Source organism: Colobus angolensis, unplaced genomic scaffold (assembly GCF_000951035.1).
Source record: "Colobus angolensis palliatus isolate OR3802 unplaced genomic scaffold, Cang.pa_1.0 Scaffold18, whole genome shotgun sequence".
Lineage (NCBI taxonomy): Eukaryota > Metazoa > Chordata > Mammalia > Primates > Cercopithecidae > Colobus > Colobus angolensis.
In genome coordinates this window covers 8,016,279-8,039,511 of record NW_012114932.1, presented here as the reverse complement: position 1 = coordinate 8,039,511, position 23,233 = coordinate 8,016,279, and the positions used below count along the sequence as shown (strand labels likewise).

At 37.3% G+C, this 23,233-nt stretch overlaps 1 protein-coding gene across 3 annotated transcripts in view; it reads right to left on the bottom strand.

The window, feature by feature from the left end:
• Positions 1-2,065: 2,065 nt before the first annotated feature.
• IMPACT (impact RWD domain protein) overlaps positions 2,066-23,233 on the bottom strand; it is a 31,442-nt gene continuing 10,274 nt past the window's right edge. Inside the window, exons 5-12 of one of the 3 annotated variants that reach the window (XM_011939272.1) lie at positions 21,538-21,623; positions 15,178-15,300; positions 12,670-12,773; positions 10,383-10,456; positions 7,682-7,772; positions 5,907-6,041; positions 4,784-4,819; positions 2,066-4,550 (exon numbers count right to left, since the gene is read on the bottom strand). In XM_011939272.1, the coding sequence (XP_011794662.1) occupies positions 4,527-4,550; positions 4,784-4,819; positions 5,907-6,041; positions 7,682-7,772; positions 10,383-10,456; positions 12,670-12,773; positions 15,178-15,300; positions 21,538-21,623 (673 nt within the window). In that variant the 3' untranslated portion in view covers positions 2,066-4,526. Of the gene's footprint in view, positions 4,820-5,906; positions 6,042-7,681; positions 7,773-10,382; positions 10,457-12,669; positions 12,774-15,177; positions 15,301-21,537; positions 21,624-23,233 lie in introns of all 3 variants that reach the window. The other 2 variants (XM_011939270.1, XM_011939271.1) reach the window with 2 other exon arrangements.

Genomic DNA, 23,233 nt, shown 5'->3' with positions numbered 1-23,233 from the left:
AAATGTTGATAGAACTAATTGTAATAGCTTCAAACTGGAAACCCAAATATCCATAAATAGAATTGGTAAATAAACTGTCACATTCATTTGATGGAATACCATGCAGTGATAAGAATGAAAGAATTAGGCCAGGCACAGGCTGGTGTCACACTTATAATCCCAGTGCTCTGGCAGACTGAGGCAGAAGAATTGCCTGAGCTCAGGAGTTTGGGGCTAAAGTAAGCTATGATTGTGCCACTGCACTCCAGCCTGGGTGACAGAGTGACTCTCCAACTCTTAAAAAAACAGAAAACGAATGAAAGAACTTTTGCTATACACAACAACCCAGATGAGTTTCACAAACAAAATGTTAGAAAAGGAATCAAAACAAGGGTACTATGTAATTCCACTTACTAAACGGGCAAAACAGACCAAACTCATCTCTCGTATCAGAAATTAGGGAAGTGGTTACTTGGCAGGGAGGAGGGCAGATAATGACCAGTAGAGACACAAGGGGCTTGTGAGGTGTTGGTGTTGTCCTTTGTCAATCTACGTGCTGACTACATAGTTGTGTTTACTTTGTGAATATTTATCAGTAAAAAGTTCAATCTGGCCAGGCATGGTGGCTCACACCTGGAATCCCAGCATTTTGGAAGGTTAAGACAGGCAAATCACTTGAGCTCAGGAGATAAGAGACCAGCCTGGGCAACACAGTGAAACCCCATCTCTACAAAACATAGAAAAATTCGCCTGGTGTGGTAGCGTGCACCTGTAGTCCCAGTTACTTGGGATGTTGAGGTAGGAGGATCGCTTGGGCTAGGGACATCAAGGCTGCAGTGAGCCATGATCAGGCCGCCGCACTCTAGCCTGGGCAACAGAGCAAGACCCTGTCTCAAAAAAAAAGTTCAATTTAAAAAAACTAGTCACTTCCATAACTGGATATCCATAAGCAAAAAAACAAAACAAAACAAAAAAACTTTCACTTTAATCTCACACCTTATATAAAAACTAAAATGGAAAATAGATCTAAATGAAAAACATAAAATGATAAATTTAAAAACAGAAGAAAATCTAGACCTAAGGTTAGGAAAAGTCCTTAGACGTTGGATCAAAAAGAATGATCCAAAAAAGAGGAAAAAAAAGATAATTAGATCACATCAAAATTAACAACTTTACTCTGCAAAATACACTAACAGAATGAAAAGAAAGACAAGCCACAGACTGGGAGAAAATATTTGGAAATCATTTATCTGACAAAGGAATTGTAATCAAACTATATTTCCTGGTTTTGAAATGTTACTATAGTTATGTTACTGTTAGGGGAGGCTCAGTGATGGGTACACAGGACCTACTATTTTTATAACTTCTTGTGAGGCTACAATTATTTCAAGGCAAAAGGTTATTATTATTATTATTATTATTTTGAGATGGAGTTTCGCTCTTGTTGCCAGGCTGGAAATGGCATGATCTTGGCTCACTGCAACCTCCGCCTCCCAGGTTCAAGTGATTCTCCTGCCTCAGCCCCTCTGGAGTAGCTGGGATTACAGGTGCCCAACACCACATCCAGCTAATTTTTTTTTGTAATTTTAGTATAGACAGGTTTGACGGTGTTGGTCAGGCTGGTCACGACCTCCTGACCTCAAGTGACAGCCTGCCTCAGCCACCCAAAGTGCTGGGATTACAGGCGTCAGACACTGCCTGGCCAAAAAGGTTATTTTTTTAGAAAGAATCTTGGGAGTTATCAAGCAAACTACCTATTTTTTCCCATCTTTGGCTAGTATTAAGTATATTCTAACACAGTATTAATGGAGCAATCACTGAAAACACTTTCCTGGAGGACAATCTGACTCAACTAATCAAAAGCTATTAGAATGTACAAACCTTGACCAAGAAATTCCGTATCTAGGAGCTTTTCCTAAAGAAATAATAAAAGATATATACAAAAATCTGCAAATGATGTAGGTTTTCACAGTTGTTTATAGCAGTGAAAAGTTGAAAAAAACTTAAAAATTGGAAATAAGTGGAGGACTAGTTAGTATAATATGAAATACTGAGAAGACAGAATACAATGCAGCCATAAGAAACGTAAGCCATAGAAGAATATTTATTGACATGGAAAATGTTAACAATATACTTCTATATGAAATATGTAGGCTACAAAACAGTATATACAGTTTAATACCACTTTTATGGAAAGAAAAATAGCTATATAAAATCATGCATAAGAAAAAAATAATGTAAGGATGTACATATCAAATATTAATAATAATGCCTATCTCTGGATAGTGGAATCAGAGGTGATTATGTAATTTTCCCAAAAAATTTTCCTGTCCTCCAAACAGTATATGCTTCATGCTATTATTTCTTGGTTGTAATTAGTTTGATATAATTCTCTTCAGAAAGGCTCTGTTTCATCATATATACCTCAAAGCATACTTTTGATGCAGCTTCTGCAATTCCCATCTAAAAAGTAGTTAATACTTGCTTTTATATTCTGGCATACGGAGACTATTTGTAATTAATACACTATAAAATATGTCAAAGTAGGCCAGGCATGGTGGCTCACACCTATAATTCCAACCCCTTGGCAGGAAGATCGCTTGAGGCCAGGAGTTCAAGACAAGCCCGGGCAACATAGTAAGACCCTATCTTTACAAAAAATTTTAAAAATTAGCCAGGTATGGTAGCACATGCCTGTAATCCCAGCTACTTGAAAGGCTGGAAGGTCAAGGCTGCAGTGAGCCATGATCATGCCACTCCACTCCAGCCTCAGATCTAGACAGAGCAAGATCTCATCTCTAAAAAAAAAATTTTTTAGAAAGCAAAATATGCCATAGCATAGATCTGATTGTAGAAAATTATTATACGAAGAACTGAAAAATCTCCTAATCAAGACAAAAATTTTAAATAGAGGAAAAAAATACTATCTATCATTAATTTAAGTTTCCATTAAGAGTAGAGTATGAAATAGCTCTGAGTTCAGAACTGGAGAATTTTGCATCTCTCCCTCTTACCGGTCAATTGACTTTAGGTAAAGAATACTAGAGTTTTTTAGTTAGTAAAATATAGTTAACAATTCTGTATAAAGGAGCAAAAATAACTTTCTCATTGTTTTCTATCTCCCTTCATAGGTCTGACATGTTGAAATTGTGAAATTATTTAATGTTAATAGTTTTTAACTTCTTTAATTACGTAAAATAATTAACTTTTTAAAGTATTTTAACAGTTAAAACACAAAACACACTTTTCATGGAACCTGAGGTTTAAGTGTTCCAAACACAAAAAGGTCATTCTCTGATGACTCTTGATAACATACAACATAAAATATAGTTATAACAAATATAATTTAGAATTTGGATTTCAGAATCCATCCTGGTGTAAAGTTATTTACTATAATCTTACTAAAAATACCAACAGTAAGGATGTTGAATCTTTTAAAGGTAAAACATCAGAGAAAAGAGAAAAAGACCTGTTTGTCCAATTCTCTGTGCTTTCCCTGCTCTAGCACCATCCCAAAGTTGCCTCCTAACTTCTGTTCCCTCCCTGGGAAGGGAAGTCCAGGCAAATCTGTGATCAGTTAATAACTTTTAACAACTGTTCGCCATTACATCTGAAAGCAAGCAGTTAATCACTTATTGTCATATCTCAAAGGTAAATTTCATTGTCTAAATGCCTAGAGGTAACTGGAAGATGAACGAAACATAAAGATTTGATGAATAGAGGGAAAAAATGGGTGGGAGGCTTGTTTCTGTTTTTCCAATGAAAAGGTTTGCTCCTTCTCTCTGCAAAATCTTGGAACTGAGAAAGCTGTCTGGAGCGCACATGGGAAGCATGCATCAAATTGATGTAACTACACAACACACTCCGCCCTACACCAGGGTCATTCTGCCACCTCTATCCCACTCTACAAATGTCCCATTCACCACAGCCTAGCTTCTAGCACAGTTCTAACTCCTCAGTGAAGATCACAAGAAAGGTACTTCCAGGTTGTTATAAGCAATGAGAATGTTACACTAACACATTTCTGGGGTGGAAGGAGACTACCGACACTCCATATTTATTGCTTACATTACAAGAATTAAACAAAAAAAAGCAGAGACTAGAAAATCACTTTCTGAAATTTCACAATCACCAATTTGCAACAGAAATTGAGGCATAATATTTATGCTAACAAATATGTTGGATGAATTATCACCTCAGCACATAACTGCAGATGGATACTCCTGGATTTTCACTTAATCCATTACTCAGTGATGAACACTATAAAATGAAAGGTGACATACTTACGAACTAAAATCACAAGAAGAAACTCTCCAAGATCAATCATAAATGAGCTCCTATTCCAGTAAGCCATAAAGAGCAGTAAAAGGCAATATTCATTTAACAGTACAAGAATCTCGATGACAAGAAAGGTATTTATATTCCTCTAGAGACACTTCTTCTCCACCTAACAAAGGCACTTGACATGCACTGAAATGGACAGTTAATTCAGGTACTGCCCTGGGCAACTGTTACCTTCCTAAAATTAGACGAAGTGGTGATTAAGTTCAAATTAGTTCTCCCAAATAAGCCTGAAACACACATGAATAGATCATAAGTTCTCTATTTTTGGCAGATGATATAACCAAAGAAGAAAAGCTAATGTTGGTATCCATGCTGAATTGGCTGACTTGAGCAGTCAAGGATACTCTCTCTGCACAATATATTCCTTGATGACTATGGAATGTATATATAATTATAGGCAAATTAACCTTTCCTATAGTTTCAGGTATTAATGTTCATTCTTCTTCTTGTCTTTTCTTACTTTTTTGTTCTTTCCCAAAGACTTAGATGACTCCTCCTGAAAAAGACACAAATCAGTGCAGCATCTCTCCATTTATATAAACACTAAAACTTAAATCTAATCACTTAGAAAATATTTATATATATATTCTACATATATTCATACATATATGTATGTATGTATATATGTTATAGTGAGGGTATAATCACTTTCATATGTGTCATTTCTGTGTTTTACAGGGTACTTTCACTTATAGGCTAATTTTAAACAATCAAGAATAATCAAGGAAACCTTATTTATCTAGCAGATTTATGTTTGAATAATTTCAATATTATTTCATCTATTGTCCCACTTTCCCAAGTAAGGCAGTAAAATTTAAATAAGGCAGATATGAACATACCTAAAATATGAAACAAAATAAACTCAAAGTATAAAGGAAGAGGGCCAGGCACGGTGGCTCATGCCTGTAATGCCAGCACTTTGGAAGGCTGAGATGGGCGGATCACGAGGTCAGGAGATCGAGACCATCCTGGCTAACATGGTGAAACCCCATCTCTACCAAAAACACAAAAAAATGAGCCAGGCGTGGTGGCAGGAGCCTGTAGTCCCAGCTACTCGGGAGGCTGAGGCAGGAGAATGGCGTCAACCCAGGAGGCGGAGCTTGTAGTGAGTCAAGATCGTGCCACTATACTCCAGCCTGGGCGACACAGCGAGACTCTGTCTCAAAAAAAAAAGGAAAAAGGAAGAAAGCATCTAAAGGTATGCCGGTGGAGGGGGAGATGTTTTGACACTAACGGAGAATTTCAGAATTTTATAGATGTTTAAAGAACATCTAGTCTGATATGATATCAGCTACAACCACTCTGGGGCTCAATTTTAGGGGTGGAACCTAGTTGGTCTTCAAAGGTTTTTCTAATTATAAAATTTTATGAACCTATGAAATCAAGGTGCGAAGGGATGAAGTGATCTGTCCGAAGACACGTGACTGGCCAGACACACTGTTTAGAGTCTAGGTCTCCAGGTTCTCAGTCCAAAGGTTTTATCAACTCACCACCCACATTCTGATTCATTCTTTTCCGTCTTTTTAAAAAATTCCCAGGCAGTGATAAGACATTCACTAGAGATAGTATGAGGAGCCACTTACAGGTGAATTTGTGTAGTTCTTTTCCACTAGTATGTTTCTGGCACAGTTGTTGATATGTTTAAAGCGATCTGGTCCTAGCAGGATCCCTCCATACCAGCGTGATACTACCACCATGACATTCTTCACATTCAAAATCTGTTATTTTTTGGAAGCATAATTAGATACATAGACAGACATGTACAAATACAAGTTTTAAAAAAGGAGAAAGAAATAACCCATATATAAAATTGCACATAAAATTTCCCAGTGACTTTAATGGTAGAGTCATATGAGTAGGCACTGAGTGAGATTACTAACAATTCAGGCAGTGAAATGAAAGAACAGAAGGGAATCTGGAAAACCACCACTTGTGTGTTTCACAAATGTTCTCAAATTCCCAAATTTGGGGCAACTAGACAGAGTGAAGGGGAGACCATGCAGGCAGGATTCTAGTTCCTGGTGACTTCAACCAGAACAGCTAAATTTAGGCAGCATTTTACCACTAGGCCAAATAACAACAACAACAAACACCCTGCTTCTGAACAAAGCTACAGGCGCTGCACGAGGCATCAATCCCTGGGGCTACTAGTAAGGTTTTCATCAGTTGAGATCTAGATCAGTCTCACTCTGTCACCCAGGCTAGAGTGCAGTGGGGCAATCTTGGCTCACTACAACCTCTGCCTCCTGGGCTCAAGTGATCCTCCCACCCCAGCCTCCCAGGTAGCTGGGACCTACAGGTGCATGCACCACCATGCCCGGCTAATTTTTGTGTTTTTTTGGTAGAGACAGGGTTTCACCATGTTGCCCAGGCTGGTTTCGAACTCCTGGGCTCAAGTGATCTCCCCGCCTCAGCTTCCCAAAGTGCTAGGATTACAGGCATAAGCCACCATGCCTGGCTATCTTCATCAGTTTGACATCTGTCAAATGCTGCCCTTAATGTGAAGCCGGCCAGTTTACAGGCCTGCCTCACAAACACAGTTCCTCTTCAAGGGAAAGGCCTTGTTAGAAAATAAACCTTCACATACAAGAGCAGAAAAAACCAAGTAACTACCTTAGGAAAAAAACAATCCAATCTTAAAATTAATAAACAATAAATGATCACCAGACAGATGAAGAAAATCCAGCAGCATGAAAGAGAAAGGACAAGATAAACAAACTAAAATGGACCAGGAAAAATTTTTTTAGGGGTGAGAACATCTTAAAAAAGAAACTCTAATTAATATAATTGGAGAAATTCTAGAAGATATTGGAGCCATAAAACAGAACAGGATATTCTTAAAAAGGAAAAACAGAAAGCAAGAAAGAACTCTTAAAAATTAAATATATGGTTGCTAAAAAAAATTTTAAATTCAACAGAAATTTTGGACAACAGTCAAGAAAATGTCTCAGAATATAAAGACAATGAGATGGACAACTTAATTCAAAAAAAAAAAAAAACAATTCTGGATCTATCCAGAGGTTCCAATATCCAACTAACAGGAGTTCCATAAAGAAAGAATAGCAAAAATAAAGAGAAGGAAATTGTCAAAAAACAAAGAGTGTTCCCAAAGTTGAAGACAATCTTCTATTGTCTGTATCTTGAAAGCATAGCACTTCTTATTAATTATTTGCTTTCTGTCCCACCTCCACTGGTTAAAATTTTCATTCAATCAATATTTTAATATCAACTACTAATTAAATCAAACATATCTTATATTACATAGTTCAACTGACTTAGCTATTACTAAATGGAGCTGTTTTATTGAGAAATTTTATGGCTTGTACAGAACAGGACTGATAGTTTAACTTACACCTACCTCCATGAGATGAAGAAGACGCCCACCAGCTGCTGTTTCCCCATCATCCTCACAATCCTGTAAGAAGGTCTGTTTATCCTCACAATATATTCTGCAAATACATGTAACAGCATTACACTTTGAACCTAAAATATTATAATAAAAGTTATTCCTCAATATTTGTGATCATTTTGATTACTTCCAAAATTGGCATATTCATTTTTTTAAATCCTTCTTGAAATATGTATTATATGAGATATATTTTCACTGATGGCTTACTATCCAGTATGTTTGCCTTTTTATATACTTGGGAAAGCTAGGAATCAAACGCATCTCCTTTATATCAGAAAAGTTGCTATTATGTGAATTTATACATGTGACATTCCTCTTACTTCATTTAACCTTGAAGCTACCGAGAGCAATCATTGAAAACCATTTATTGAGAATATACTGTATAGAAGCAACAGGTACTATGACATATTACAAAAGAAGTAAGTGGCATGCATCTGTCTTCAAAGAGCCTTAAGATGTAGGGAAACAAAAAGCATATAAAAAAAGATGAAGGCAACAAAACCAACATAAGGTAATATTTTATACTTTCCTCTCATCTTATTGCAGCCATCAAGCATTTCTCTATTTTCTTCTAAGAATGCAAAGATTTAAATTTTCCTCTGGATGGTTACTAATATTAGAGACAAGTCATGGTATTTTTATCCATTTAAACTATCTAGAAAGTTATATTTGAAATAATAATGTAGGCCTACAATACAGTAAAATAAGCTTTGCAAATAAGTGCTAGAGATTGGAAAAAAAAAAAATAGTGTCAGTTCCAGTATGCCATCTGGTGGATTTCTTAGGGCCCTACAATGGTATCATGTGGAACTGGGCAAATGTTGTAAAGACATCTCCCCAGCTCTGGCCATAAAAAGCTGTAAACTTTTAACGTAGATACTAAAAGCTATAAAAGCCCATCTACACACCTACGTCAATTATGTTACCTTACAGCCGTCACATTCATTCATTCACTCATCCTTCACTCCATCCATCCATCCACTCAATATTTACTGACCACCTACTATAAACATTAAAGTTAAAATACTATGAGTGCCTTTTTTCTTTTTTCACATAGCTTAGACACAAGATTGTTGAAGCTGTAGCCACAGCCATGGAGGAGTCAAATAAAGAAAACAAATGAAATTGGATTATCAAATTTAGCTTTATCATTTAACTATGGGATCTTGAAAAGCTAACCTTTCTACAGTGGTAGAATTGCTAACTAATCAGAGTTAATTTACATAAAGTTTTGGCACAGAGTAGGCACTCAAAAAACATGTAGAATAAATGAACATTACAATTTTTACAGCCCATTCTAATGACTGAGAGTAGTCTAATTCCTCATTTTCCTGTTGAAGGTCATAACTGATTAAGAAAACATTAAAATTTTGTCCAGTGATACTCTATTAAGAGGGGAATTACATAACAAATAATTGTTTGTAAGTAAGTTTTGGCACTTAAAGAGATGTGAAATTAGTAATATTAAGAACTCACCTACGCAAAATGATGAGTTTTCGAGTTTCAGATAGCCTAGATTCTACAAATAGTCTCAATCACATTTTAAATTTATACCAAGTCCCTATGTCCTGATTTATTTTAGGCCTAAATTATATTCTTTTAAAGTCTTACAAATTTGCGTTTCTCAAATGCCCTTCATCTCTTCACTTACAAGTCAGCAAAGATGCATATAAAAACCTGAATTCTCAAAGCCGAAACTCATGTCGTAAAAGAAATACTCTTACTTCACTGCTTATAGGAGCATAAATTGGTTTTAAAAACCTTTGGGCTCACACTTGTAAATCCTAACACTTTGGAAGGCCGAGGTGGGCAGAACACTTGAACTCAGGAGTTTGAGGCCAGCCTGGGCAACATGGCGGAACTCTGTCTCTACAAAAAATATAAAAATTATGCCGGGCATGGTGGCTCGCGCCTATAGTCCCAGCTAACTTTGGAGGCTGAGGTAGGAGGATTGCTTGAGCCAAGATTGCACCCCTGTGCTCCAGCCTGGGCAACAGAGGGAGACCCTGTCTCAAAAACCAAACCAAAACAAAACGAAACCTTTGCAAGAAATTTGGCTATATATCAAGAGTTTCAAAATTGCTCACACTTTTTGAAAATTCTACTTCTAAGAATTCTTTCTTCCTTTTATTATATTCCCATTTCATTTCAAAAAAGAATCTCAAGCAAGCAGAACCTATCCTGAGAAAATAACCTAAAAAGTATACAGAGATGTTCCCTGGACCACTCTTTATAATCGTGAAAAATATGAAAAACTAAGAGGAAATGAATGGTTAAATAAACTGTAGTATGGCACCTCAAATAATATACAGACACTAAACGGTATTTATCAAGCAGTTATAACAACACGAAAAAGTGCTTTTGTTTAATTAAGAAAAAAACAGGATACAAGGGTAAACCATTGGGAAAAAATAAACTTTGCACAGAAAAAACAAAACAAAAACCAAAATATTGTCAGTTACATTTGATGGCAGAAAATGCCAGATTTTTCCCTTCAGTTCTTTTCTTTTCTGCAGTTTCCAAGTATTCTACATGTCTATTACTATTACAATGGAAAAAATACATAATAGTTATTATTTTCTAAAATCATGCATCATTTCCCTGTATTTTTTACAAACTGCGTATACTAAAACTTGTGATGATTACTCACCTGTAGGCATAGATGTTGTGGGTGGCACTAGCTATTTTCTTATTCTCATACAATTTGGAAAGAACCATTTTCACCTTAAAAACAGCAATAATATAAATAAGTATGCTTTTTATATTTGCTCTGTAAATAAACGCTAGAAAAATACCTTAAAGTATGCTGTATTAAAATAGCCACTCAGAGTCTACTATACTCTGAAAAAGTCATTTCCAAAGTTTCCTTCTCATTTTAGGGGCAGAAACTGGTACTCATAATTGATATAAAAATGACAGACCTGGTATTTTTGAGCACTAATTATCAACAAATATTTCAGTACTACTATGTCAAAGGGATAATTTGTTCCCCGTGTAGGGAATTTTAAATTATGTAAAACTTCTAAAAACTAGCTCTGAAATCTACCAAATGTATACATGCAATGTAGCAGGTGTACAATAATGGTATGTTCCAAATGTTATAAAACCACAGCTTTCTCTGGGAGTCAAGTAAGGTTCATAGAGGAGGTCACACGAGCCAGGTCTTACAAGTGGCAGTTCTTCTGTATCAAAAGGAAAGATGGGGCAGGAAGAAGATACTCCACACAGAGAATAGGGTTATATGCAAATACAGGGACTGGGTGACCAAATTTAGCAAATAAAAATACAGGACATCCAGTTAAATCTGAATTTCAGATAAACGACAAGTAATTTTTTTACTATAAGTACGTCCCATGCAATAATGTTTACCTGAAATTCAAATGTAACTAGGTATTCTGTATTTTATCTGGCAACCCTAGCAGGAACAAAAAAGAGGAAAGTTCAGGAAGCTTTACACAGCTTAACTCAGAGTATGAATGAGATGCCAGAAGATGTGTCATGAATGATAAGCTGGGGCCATATTACAAAGGATCTGTGTAGTAAGTTTAGATGTTCCCTTGTAGACACTGGAAATCAGCAAATATTACATGTGCGAACGTGGATAAGAGAAAGAACAGTGATACATGGTCAGATTTTTCAGGAATGTTGTAACGGCAAGAAGTATGGAGGAAATATTGGTGGCAGGGAAGACTGAGGTAGAGCTGGGGACACCAATTTGGATCACAAATTGTGCAATCTTCTGTTTATCATTTTATAATCTTTCAGGTTCTCAAATTCTGATCAATAAAATAGACAATGACCTCTAAAATTGGTTTCAGCTCTCACAAATTATAATGCTGTAAATCTAAGTGACTATGATCAGAAACAGAAAGAGGATCCAGAATGAACAAATTCAGAATTAGAATGTCTCAGGAGGATCCAGGGAAGAAGATTTGACCAAGGGCCAGGGACAAAACAGGATTCCTGAGAGAAAAGACCAGAAGTCCGCACCAAAAGTTATGATCTGGACCACAGGTCAATGCAGAAAGAACTTCCTCTTTCAGAGAGTGAAAGATCCTGGTACAAAGAGCTGTATCCCTGAAGGCCAGGGCTTTAAAGAGCTTCAAGAGTAGAGCAGCTGCAAAGACCAAAGGAAGAGACTCATGCCTAAAACTTGCGGTAAATCAGACTTTTTTAAAAATGTAACTTTACAGGTAGTATTGAAATTGCCTCGTACATCAATAAGGTAAGCTGAGCTACATTATAGAAGCAAGGAAGAAGAAAAGGATTCTGCTGAAAGGAGAATAAGAAAGACAAAGATCTAGGAATAGTTTACGGCTGAAACCTCTCCCATTTATATCCGTGGGTGGAAATAAGGTCACTTAAGATCAAGAAGCACAAAGGAAAGGAAGTCAGGTAGGGAGGACTGGGTTTAGCCAGTCTGTCCACTGTCCCCTTTGTTGAACAATAACAGAGGAAAGGACTTAGTTTCACAGAACTCCTATTCGACAGGACAAACAATTCTTTTCGACAAGACATTAAGCATCACAATTTTCTATAACACAGTGTTTCTTATTTAAAGATTCATTAGAGGGATAACCCCTAATCAGAGTTTAGATACAATTTTGAAAGCAGTGACAGGCCTGGCTAAGTGGCTTATGCCTGTCTTCTCAATACTTTGGACTGGGAGGCTGAGGCAGGAGGGCTGATTGAGTCCAGATTAAGACCAGCCTGGGCAACAAGCAGAGACACCATCTCAAAAAAAAAAGAAAGCAGAGACAAACAGAAACAAAACAAACCTTCCCTGATTCACAGTAATTTAGGAGTAGAAAAATGAACAAATAATTTTTATCTTATATGAAAATAAAACATAAAAGTGAAAATAAGGGCATTATTGCAAAATCATTTACCTGATATTTTAGTAAATTATCAAAATGAGCTAGACAAAGGAACTTTACCTGTTTGGGACAAACTACTGGAGCCAAGTGTGCCTGAAAAGTACTTCTTCGGTCTGTAATTGGAATGCCATGATCAATCGGAGGTAATTCTTCTACTTCTACTTCTAGAAATGTAGAAGAAGCTTTATTTTTTAAAAAGCCTTACATTCAAATACTGAAAAAAATGAATTGGGGGTGGGGGGATCTGGGAAAGAAATGTAAATTACATGGCAAATCAACTAAAATAACTATTAATCATTATCTACCAACATTAAATGTAAATTATAAGTAAAAAGTTTCTAAGTATATTGTACATAAGATTAAAATATTTGATTTATAAATGATTTCCACCTGCCAAGGTTACCCAGGGAAAGCAGTGGGTTGGGACTAAAATCCTGTACTGCTGCAGTCAGTAGTATAAGTTGGCACAATATCTAATACATAATTTTTAAGAGTGGAAAGGGGTCCTGAAAACAAAGATCTATAGGTGCTAATATAAAACTTATTTATCAGTTTCACTGTAGTTAGACCTCTGAATTGGGAAAATATGAATTTATATTCTTTATATTGTGTAGCTATATGCCTTCTGCTAATATAACTGTTTCTACTTCATATGATGGAATTAAATACATCAATAATACATCTAATTGGTATTCCATAAAGAGTATCATGATTTCCAGTTATTACACCTCTTAACAAGTTTAAGAATCATGGCTGGGCGTGATGGCTCACGCCTGTAATCCCAACACTTTGGGAGGCCGAGTGGTGGATCATCTGAGTTCAGGAGTTCGAGACCAGCCTGGCCAACATGGTGAAACTCCCATCTCTACTAAAATACAAAAATTAGCCGGGCACGGTGGCATGAGCCTGTAATCCCAGTTACTGGGGAGGCTGAGGCAGGAAAATTGCTTGAACCTGGGAGGCAGAGGTTGCAGTGAGCCAAGTTCGTGCCACTACACTCCAGCTTGGGCAGCAGAGCAAGACTCAGTCTCCAAAAAACAATTAACCCTCAATTCTGTTGAGAGACTTAATCATCCTGGCTACTACTACCTGCCTCACTTAGGATGAAAAGTTACTCAAGACAAGAAAGTAGGTTTATGTAAGATGTTTTACATCTTCCCTCTGATACTGTCCTTTTCCTGAATTGATTTTTACCACTGTACTAACACAATAATAAGTCAAATACAGTATTAGGGTCAATATGAACTACTGACCAATTGCTAGTATTTATTTATGAGTATGATTTTTACCCTTTCTCTTTTCATGCTAGATCCTGTTTTCCAAAGATATCATATGTCAAATCCACACAGAAATAAATGATTAAAATGGGAGCTACTTAGGTTGAAGCATAAATGAGAGCCCTGAATGCTCCCCACTCTTTCATTTCCTCTTCATTCCTTTCTACTAGTCCTGGACACCATTCAAAAGCCTTAAAACTCAGAACATCTTTTAAAAGCTACCGTGTAATGACATAGGAAACCCCTCACCTTCAAACAGAATGAATATTCCCCCGGTCTCTTATGTTTTCCTAAGAGGCTTAGGGAAACTAACCATAACATTCAAAATTTTAAAATAGTAAAATGAAACATAGCATCACAGCAACTTATTTTTATGTTGAATACAACTCGATTATGAAACAAATTTGTTTAAACGAAACCAAGGCCAGGCGTGGTGGTTCACGCCTGTAATCCCAGCACTTTGGGAGCATGAGGTGGGCAGGTCATTTGAGGTCAGGAGTTCTAGACCAGCCTGGCCAACATGGCGAAACCCAATCTCTACTAAAAATACAAAAATTAGCCAGGCATGGTGGCATATGCCAGTAATCCCAGTTACTTAGGAGGCTGAGGCAGGAGAGTCACTTGAGCCCGGAAGGCAAGGCTGCAGTGAGCTGAGATCATGCCACTGTACTCCAGCTTGGGCGACAGAGCAAGACTCTATCTCAAAGAAAAAAAAAAAAAAACTGAACTCAAGCTGGGCACAAAGGTGCATGCTTAGAGTCTCAGCTACGTGGAGGCTGAGGTGGAAGGATCGCTGGAGCCCAGGAGTTCAAGGTCAACTTGGGCAACACAGCGAGACCTCATCTCTCACAAAAAAAAACTCTTAAAGGCATTTTACTAGCTTTAATTTCAGGGGCTGCACTTTCAGTTAATATATTTGTACTTGTGAGCATAGACTAAAATTTAATCCTGAGACATCAGGAAACAGCTAAGGATTTCAATACAGAAATATAAAAACATGATGTGAACAAAAATATTAATAGCTTTTCTTAGTTTCAATTTCTTCTATCAGTAAATCAAAACTCTAGAAAGCAGGGGGAAAAGAGTAAATTTCCATTTTTTCCTTACCATTCTGGTAAGACTTGGCAAACATCAAAATTGCCAACAGGCAGGAAAAAATTAATCTTATCTGCAAATTAGTAACTCCTTCCCACAATTTGAGAAAATTAGTAAATTTATCTATCATTTCAAAGAACAATACATAATACTACCAACCCACTCTCCACAAAAGAAATTAGTTAGTAACATATACCTGTCTGAGTTTCACTGATATCAAAATCCAGTGCTTTAACAGAGCTTTCTGGCTGACATGCTAAAATGAGATCATCTTCACATTCAACATCTTCCTCTTCAGTTTTCTTCTTTACATCTGGGCCTATGTGAATATGAGACACAATTACTCTATGATGCAGATAAGAAACAATGCTTTTTTAAAAAATCACTGGGTCTTGGGTTTTTGTTTTTGTTTTTTTTTTTTTGAGATGGAGTCTCGCTCTGTCGCCCAGGCTAGAGTGCAGTGGGGTGATCTCGGCTCACTGCAAGCTCCGCCTCCCGGGTTCACACCATTCTCCTGCCTCAGTCTTCTGAGTAGCTGGGACTACAGGTGCCCGCCACCACGCCCAGCTAATTTTTTGTATTTTTAGTAGAGACAGGGTTTCACCGTGTTAGCCTCGATCTCCTGACCTCGTGATCCACCTGCCTTGGCCTCCCAAAGAGCTGGGATTACAGGCATGAGCCACCGCGCCCCGCCCAGGTCTTGGGTTCTAAACACCATTCTTCAATGGTAGGAACCAGCACTCAGCCCATAAGAGAACTGGTTGATTCCTGAGTTGGAGCAAGGAAACTATAAGATGAACCTGGAACGTCGTGTGGATCCACAAACTGGGAAATGCTCAAAAAGAGATGGGGCTTATAAAAAGAACACAGGAGCTAACCTGAAGGGGCCCTTAAAGGTCAAAGCTAGAACAATTTGAGCAACAAAAAAAAAATGACCTTATGGCATTTTAACCCATGGACTGAAATAATATACATGAGTCCATACTGATATAAATAATAAACAGATAAACAAATAAATACATAAATGGGGAGGACAGACATCCCTTCCTCATAATAGAATTCCAATTACTAAATGAAGAAGAAATGAAGAAAATAGAAAATCATCATCAGGCAAACACCACAGTAATAAATATTGTTGACAAGTTCCATGGACAGATGCTAAAATTAGTGGCTGAAAGTTTAAGGAGAAACAGGATATTAGCATAGCTTCAAAGTATCTCCCTCAAGCTACAAAGAGAAAGACAGTAACTGCAGTGGTTAATCTTACATGTCAACTTGGCTAGGCCACAGTACCCATATATTTGTTTACTTTTGTCTGACACAGTCTCACTCTGTCACCCAGGCTGGAGTGCGGTGGTGCCATCTCAGCTCACCGCAACCTCCACCTCTCCGGGTTCAAGTGATTCTCCTGCCTCAACCTCCCAAGTAGCCGCAATTACAGGCATGCGCCACCATGCCCGGCTAATTTTTGTATTTTTAGTAGAGATGGGGTTTCACTATGTTGGCCAGGCTGGTCCTGAACTCCTGACCTTAAGTCACCCACCCTAAAGTGCTGGGATTACAGGTACAAGCCACTGTGCCCAGCCTCAGTACCCATATATTTGGTTAAACACTATTCTAGATTTTTCTCTGAAGGTATTTTTTGGATGAGATTAACAATTAAGTCAGTTACTTTGAGTAAAGCGGACTTTCTTCCATATGGGCCTCATCCAATCAGCTGACAGCCTTAACATGAAAAGACTGACCTCCCTAGAGGTCTTTTCTTGGTAGAAATTTTTCTACCCAGAAAGAGGAAATTTTTCCTCTTTCCCCAGAAGAGGAAATTTTTCCAGCAGACCATCTTTGTTTTCAAACCGCAACATTCACTCTTCCCTGGATCCCCAGCCTGCCGGCCTATCCTGCAAATTTTGGACTTTCCACCTTCCACAACTGTATAAGCCAATTTCCTAAAATATATTTCTCTGTGTGTGTGTGTGTGTGTGTGTGTACATATACACATATATATACACGCATACATTCTATTGGTTCTGTTTCTCTGGAGAACCCTGACTACAGAATTTACAGTGGAGACAGCTGGCAAACACCACCTTAACTGATATATCAAGGTAAATATCACCAATAATAAGGCATATGATACAGCAGGCACAGTGGCTCACACCTGTAATCCCAGCACTTTGGGAGACTGAGGCGGGAGGATCACTTGAGCATAGGGGTTTGAGACCAGCCTGGGCAACCTCGTCTGTACAAAAAATTTTAAAAGTAGCTGGGAGTACACCACCACTCCCTGCTACTTTAAAAATTTTTTGTACTCCTAGCTCTTTTTAAATTCTTTGTAGAGACAGGTTCTTCCTATGCTGGAGCTACACCCTATATCCCAGCTATATCCTCCAAGCCTGGGAGGACAGCTTGAGCCTGGGAGGTGGAGGCTACAGTGAGCCATGTGTTCATGCCACTGCACTCCAGCCTAGGTGACAGAGCAATATTCAGTCTCAAAAATAAAAATTAAAATTAAAAATAAGGCATATAGGCCAGGCATGGTGGCTCACGCCTATAATCCCAGCACTTTGGGAGGCCGAGGCGGGCGGATCACTTGAGGTCAGGAGTTCAAGATCAGCCTGGCCAACATGGTGGAACTCCATCTCTACTAAAAACACAAAAAAAATTAGCCAGGCATGGTGACAGGCGCGTGTGATCCCAGCTCCTCGGGAGGCTGAGGCAGGAGAATCACTTAAACCCAGGTGGCGGAGGCTGCAGTGAGCCAAGACTGTGCCACTGCACTCCAGCCTGGGTGACAGAGCAAAACTATTTCAAAAAAAAAAAAAAAAGCATATGATATAAACTCCTTGATACGTTGCACTATGAAAGACGAAACAGCATTTTTTTAGTATTCTTGCCAAAAATGGCTAATCTCACTCCAATCGTAAGAAAACACTGGACAAACCCAAATTGAGGGGCATTCTACAAAATAACTGTCAGTAGTCTTTGTTAAGTGTCAAGGTTATAAAAGTCAAGGAGGCACTGAGTAACTGTTTACAGACTAAAGGAGAGTAAAGAGACACAACAATGGAATACAATGTAGAATCCTAGACAAGATCCTACAACAGCAGAAAGGATATTGGTAAGTTTGTAAAATCTGAATAAGCTCCTTAGTTTAGTTAATAATACCACACCAGTGTCAGTTTTCTGCTCTTGATAACTGTATGATGGTTATATAGGATGTTAACAGGAAATCAGGGTAAAGGATATAAAAGAGCCCTTCATACCATTTTTGTAACTTTTCTGTAAGTTTCAAATTAGTTCAAAAGTTTTAGAAATTGTAAACAGCTGTGTATAATCAGTTCAAAATCAGAATTTCTATGCTGAAAAAAATATACAATAAAGAATAAATCTGTACTGAAGATTAACAGTAAAATCAAAATGAATTACTTAACAAGTAAATGACTAGCAGAAGAGACTTCTCATGAGCTATTCTGATCACTAGCTCTTTTTCTTATTAGTCCTTCAGAATTGTTAAGCCTTCCACTTTATTATGAAGTCTACAATTTTAAAGAAAAATAATCCAAACAAAAAAATTTCTAAAAATTCATAATCATGAATTATACAACTCAAATCAGTAACTCCAAAAGTTAAGGAGTGGTTAAACTATATTACGGATACAGGTAAGAAAAAATATTATTATTTTTTTTTTTTAATTTTTTTTTTTTTTTGAGACTGAGTCTCACTCTGTCACCCAGGCTAGAGTGCAGTGGGGCCATCTCAGCTCACTGTAACCTCCACCTCCCAGGTTCAAGCAATTCTCCTGCCTCAGTCTCCCAAGGAGCTGGGATTACAGGCACCTGTCACCAAGCCCAGCTAGTTTCTATATTTTTAGTAGAGATGGGGTTTTACCATGTTGGCCAGATTGGTCTCAAACTCCTGACCTCAAGTGATCTGCCTGCCTCAGCCTCACAAAGTGGTGGGCTTACAGACATGAGCCACTGCACCCAGAAAAAAATGTCATTTTTAAGATCAATTATTAAAATTTCCTAAGAGTTAAGTGATACAAAATTTTCAGAGTCCTAATTTTTTACTATAATACATTCCATTTCTGTAATCCATCTCTAGAAAGGCAGATTGACAAATAACTTGTTTTTGGAATTCTGAGAATACTTTTCTCATAGATGCCCTGAAATGCTACAAAATCAGAACATGGATCATAAAAAGTTGAAGAAAATACTTGGAGAAAGATTGTTATATAGACAATATCTTCATGTCATTTATCTCTTTTTTTTAATGTTTGTGGATACTTAACAGGTGTATATATTTATGGGGCACATGAGATATTTTGATACAGGCATGCAACATGTTATAATCATACCACAGAGAACTGAGTGTCCATCCTTATCTCTCTGATTTTAATAGAAGCAGTAAAAATACTTGCACTCGTAGAAAAATGGTAAAAGGGTTCTAAAAAAAGATATACTGCTATCAACTTTAAACTGATTTTGCCAAAGGAGTCCTAAATAGTTTCCCATAAATAGCTTTCTAAAAAATCAGTAAGTAAACTACCAGGTTCTGTTTTTGTTTTCTTTTCTTCTTCTTTTTTTGGAGACAGGATCTCACCCTGCACCCAGGCTGGAGTGCAGTGGCATGATCATAGCTCACTGCAGCCTTGATCTTTCAGGCTCAAGCAATCCTCCCACCTCGACCTCCCAAAGTGCTGGGATTACAGGCCCAAGATCTTTTTTAATCCCTCTTTTTCTCATATTAAAAACAATTCTAGCAGTGTAACAAGAACATCCTATTTGGAAATAACATGTTAAATAGAGTTATTTTATTACTCTCAAAGGCCTTTGTGGTAAGTGAAACAAAGACTACCAAGTGAAGTGAGAGGAAACACTGAAAACCTCCATGTTGTTCATACACTTAAATGATTCAATAGAAGATTAATAATAGAGCAAAATATAAATTTTCAGATGTTTTAAAATTAGTGGTAATGGCTGCCTAACAATGGGAATACTAAAAACCACTGAACTGTACACTTTAAAAGGGTAATTATGACATATAAATTATATCTCAATAAAAAATTCAACCATAAAGTTAATTTCTATATCCTAATATTGGTCACTGTGCTTCCCAAAATTCTTTTTCTATAAACACTAGACTCATTTGAAATTAATATCTCAGCTGGATACAGTGGCTCATGCCTGTAATCCCAGCACTTTGGGAAGCCAAGGCAGGTGGATCATTTTGAGGTCAGGAGTTCAAGACCAGCATGGCCAACATGGTAAAACCCTGTCTCTCCTAAAAAGACAAAAATTAGCCAGGTGTGTTGGTATACGCCTGTAATCCCAGCTACTTGGGAGGCTGAGGGAGGAGAATTGTTTGAACCTGGGAGGCACAGGTTGCAGTGAGCCGAGATCGTACCACTGCACTCCAGCCTAGGTGATGAACTGAGACTCTGTCTCAAAAGAAAAAGAAAGAAAGAAAGAAATATCTCATTTATGTAGTCTAATAATTCATGAGGAAAGTTACAAAGTCCACATTACCTTAACTATAGTCAAAGAGAACAGAAATTTTCGATCCAAGTTCTTTCACCATAAAATTCTACCTCTATAAGAGTATACAGGAGTCTTCTTTATTTGCAAGGGATACGTTCTAAGACCCTGCAGTGGATGCCTCAAAGCACAGGTAGTACTGAGCCCTATATATGCCGTTTTTTCCTATATATACATATCTATGATAAAGTTTGTTTTATAAATTAATCACAGTAAGAGGTTAACAACAATAACTAAAACCAAAATAGGCCAATTATAACAATATACTGTGAGGCCAGGCGCAGTGGCTCATGCCTGTAATCTCAGCCCTTTGGAAGGCCGAGGCAGGCAGATCATGAGGTCAGGAGATCAAGACCATCCTGCCTAACACGGTGAAATCCCGTCTCTACTAAAAATACAAAAAAAAAATTAGCCAGGCGTGGTGGCAGGCACCTGTAGTCCCAGCTACTGCGGAGGCTGAGGCAGGAGAATGATGTGAACCTGGGAGGTGGAGGTTGCAGTGAGCCGAGATCGCGCCACTGTACTTCAGGCTGGCAACAGAGCAAGACTCTGTCTCAAAAAAAAAAAAAAAACCATCTATCTATCTATTGCACTGCACTTACCCTTCTTGTGATGATGTAAAATTATAAATGCCTATGTGATGAGATGAAGTGACAGAATGGCACAGCCCTAGATTTCACAATATTTTCAGAATGGCACACAATTTAAAACTTATGAATTATTTCTGGAAATTTCCGTTTAATATTTTCAGACAACAGTTGACCACAGGTAACTGAAACCATGGAAAGTGAAATCTCAGATAAGGAGGAATAATCTAATACGAAATCAAAGAGGCTAAACCTTATAAAAAGAAATAACTATAATTACATAAGTAATGAAACTTTTCAGAGAAACTTGGATTTTATAATATACAAACCTTAAACCAGAATACAGATTTTCATATTAAATTTCAATTAGAGTATCTACATAAAAATGTAATTATAAGTTAAAAGACTAATGATAGTATTTTTCAATCCTACCTGGTTCTGTCATCTGAGATTTTTGTATTAGAACATCTCTTATTTTCTCCACCCACAGGTAAAGAATACTTTCACCGATATTCTGTCTAAACAAAATTCAGGGAAAACAAAATTTGTTATTTCAAAAATCATCTTCTCAAATTCAAGAAGATACTGACATTTACAATCAAAGACATTATAAACAATCTAACCATTTCTTTTTAAAAATAATTTATAAAAACCTGGGGTTTATCAACATTTGTGTCTGAGTATTTAATACAGGTTATAGCAACCTTAAAAATTCCAGTCGACTCCAAAATTAACATGGCTTATTTTAAAATAAGCAGAAGAGTGGTAACCAAAGAGGGGAATAAACATTTCCAAACTAGATGGATTAGAAAAACATAAACGTGACTTAGCTTCTGTAAGTGGATACAATCTTTCAGTATGATCACTGCTTGCTTTTTTAAACTTTTTAAAGAACTTCAAACCACTTATTTGGTACACTTATCATTTAGTATACTTATCTCAACAACAAAGAATGCAAAGCATATGGGGAACTCCTTCAGGGAGTCAATTTAAAAGACCTAAAAGACAATTCAACAATTTTATATTCATATCTTATTTCTGACAAAATATTCTATTGCCTAATATTCTATTGCCTACATAAATATTCTATTGCCTAAACTGATAAATTTTGGTTCCAAATGATATTTGGTTGTTTCGGGTAACCAAATCCATCTCAAAGGATCACTGAGAAAAAGAATGTGTCACGGGTTTTGAAGTCATGTCCATAGTTATGTTAAATGACAGCAACAGCAATAAAATAAAGGCCCAAGCGTCTGCTCTTTAGAGAAAGACACTAATTGTAGGTAAGTATGGTATGTGTTTAAAGATATCACCACACTACTATACAGCAACACCTCACCTCTTTCCTCTAACAGTTTCCCTTGAAACCATTATCTCTTTATCACTACTCATCAGCACCCACCAACACTTTCAAAACAAGCAGACAGAAAAAAACAACGTTTTCAAATAATTCTACACCCTCAAATCCTCCCCATCACACCCCACATCACTACAATTCCTAGTACTAAAACTAAATACTTGGTATTGGTTGATATAACAGTAAAGCTATTCACTAAAATGCACTAAGCTGTGTGAAGTTAAACTAATCATTTGATCTGAGTTTCCGTCACCTAATTTTCAATATTATAAGCTGGAAGAGATGATTTTTAAAATAAGAACAGTCCAGGGCTGGGTGTGGTGTAATCAAAGCACTCTGGGGGGCCGGGAGGGCAGATCACCTAAGCTCAGGAGTTCGAGACCAGCCTGGGCAACATGGCAAAATCCCTTCTCTACAAAAAAAATACAAAAATTAGCCAGATGTGGTGGTGTGTGCCTGTAATCCCAGCTACTCAGGAAGCTGAGGTGGGAGGATTGCTTGAGCCTGGGAGGTGGAGGTTGCAGTGAGTGGAGATCATGCCACTGCAGTCCAGCCTGGGCAACAGAAAAAGACTCCTTCTCAAAAACAAACAAACAAACAAAAAACAAAAAACAGAAAACAAACAAAAAAAACAGGCCAGATGTGGTTGCTCACACCTATAGTCTCAGTAGTGTAGGAAGATAGCTTAAAACCAAGAGTTTGAGACCAGCCTGGGCAACAAAGCGAGGCTCCGTTTCTGCAAGAAATTCAAAAACTGAGCCAGGCACAGTG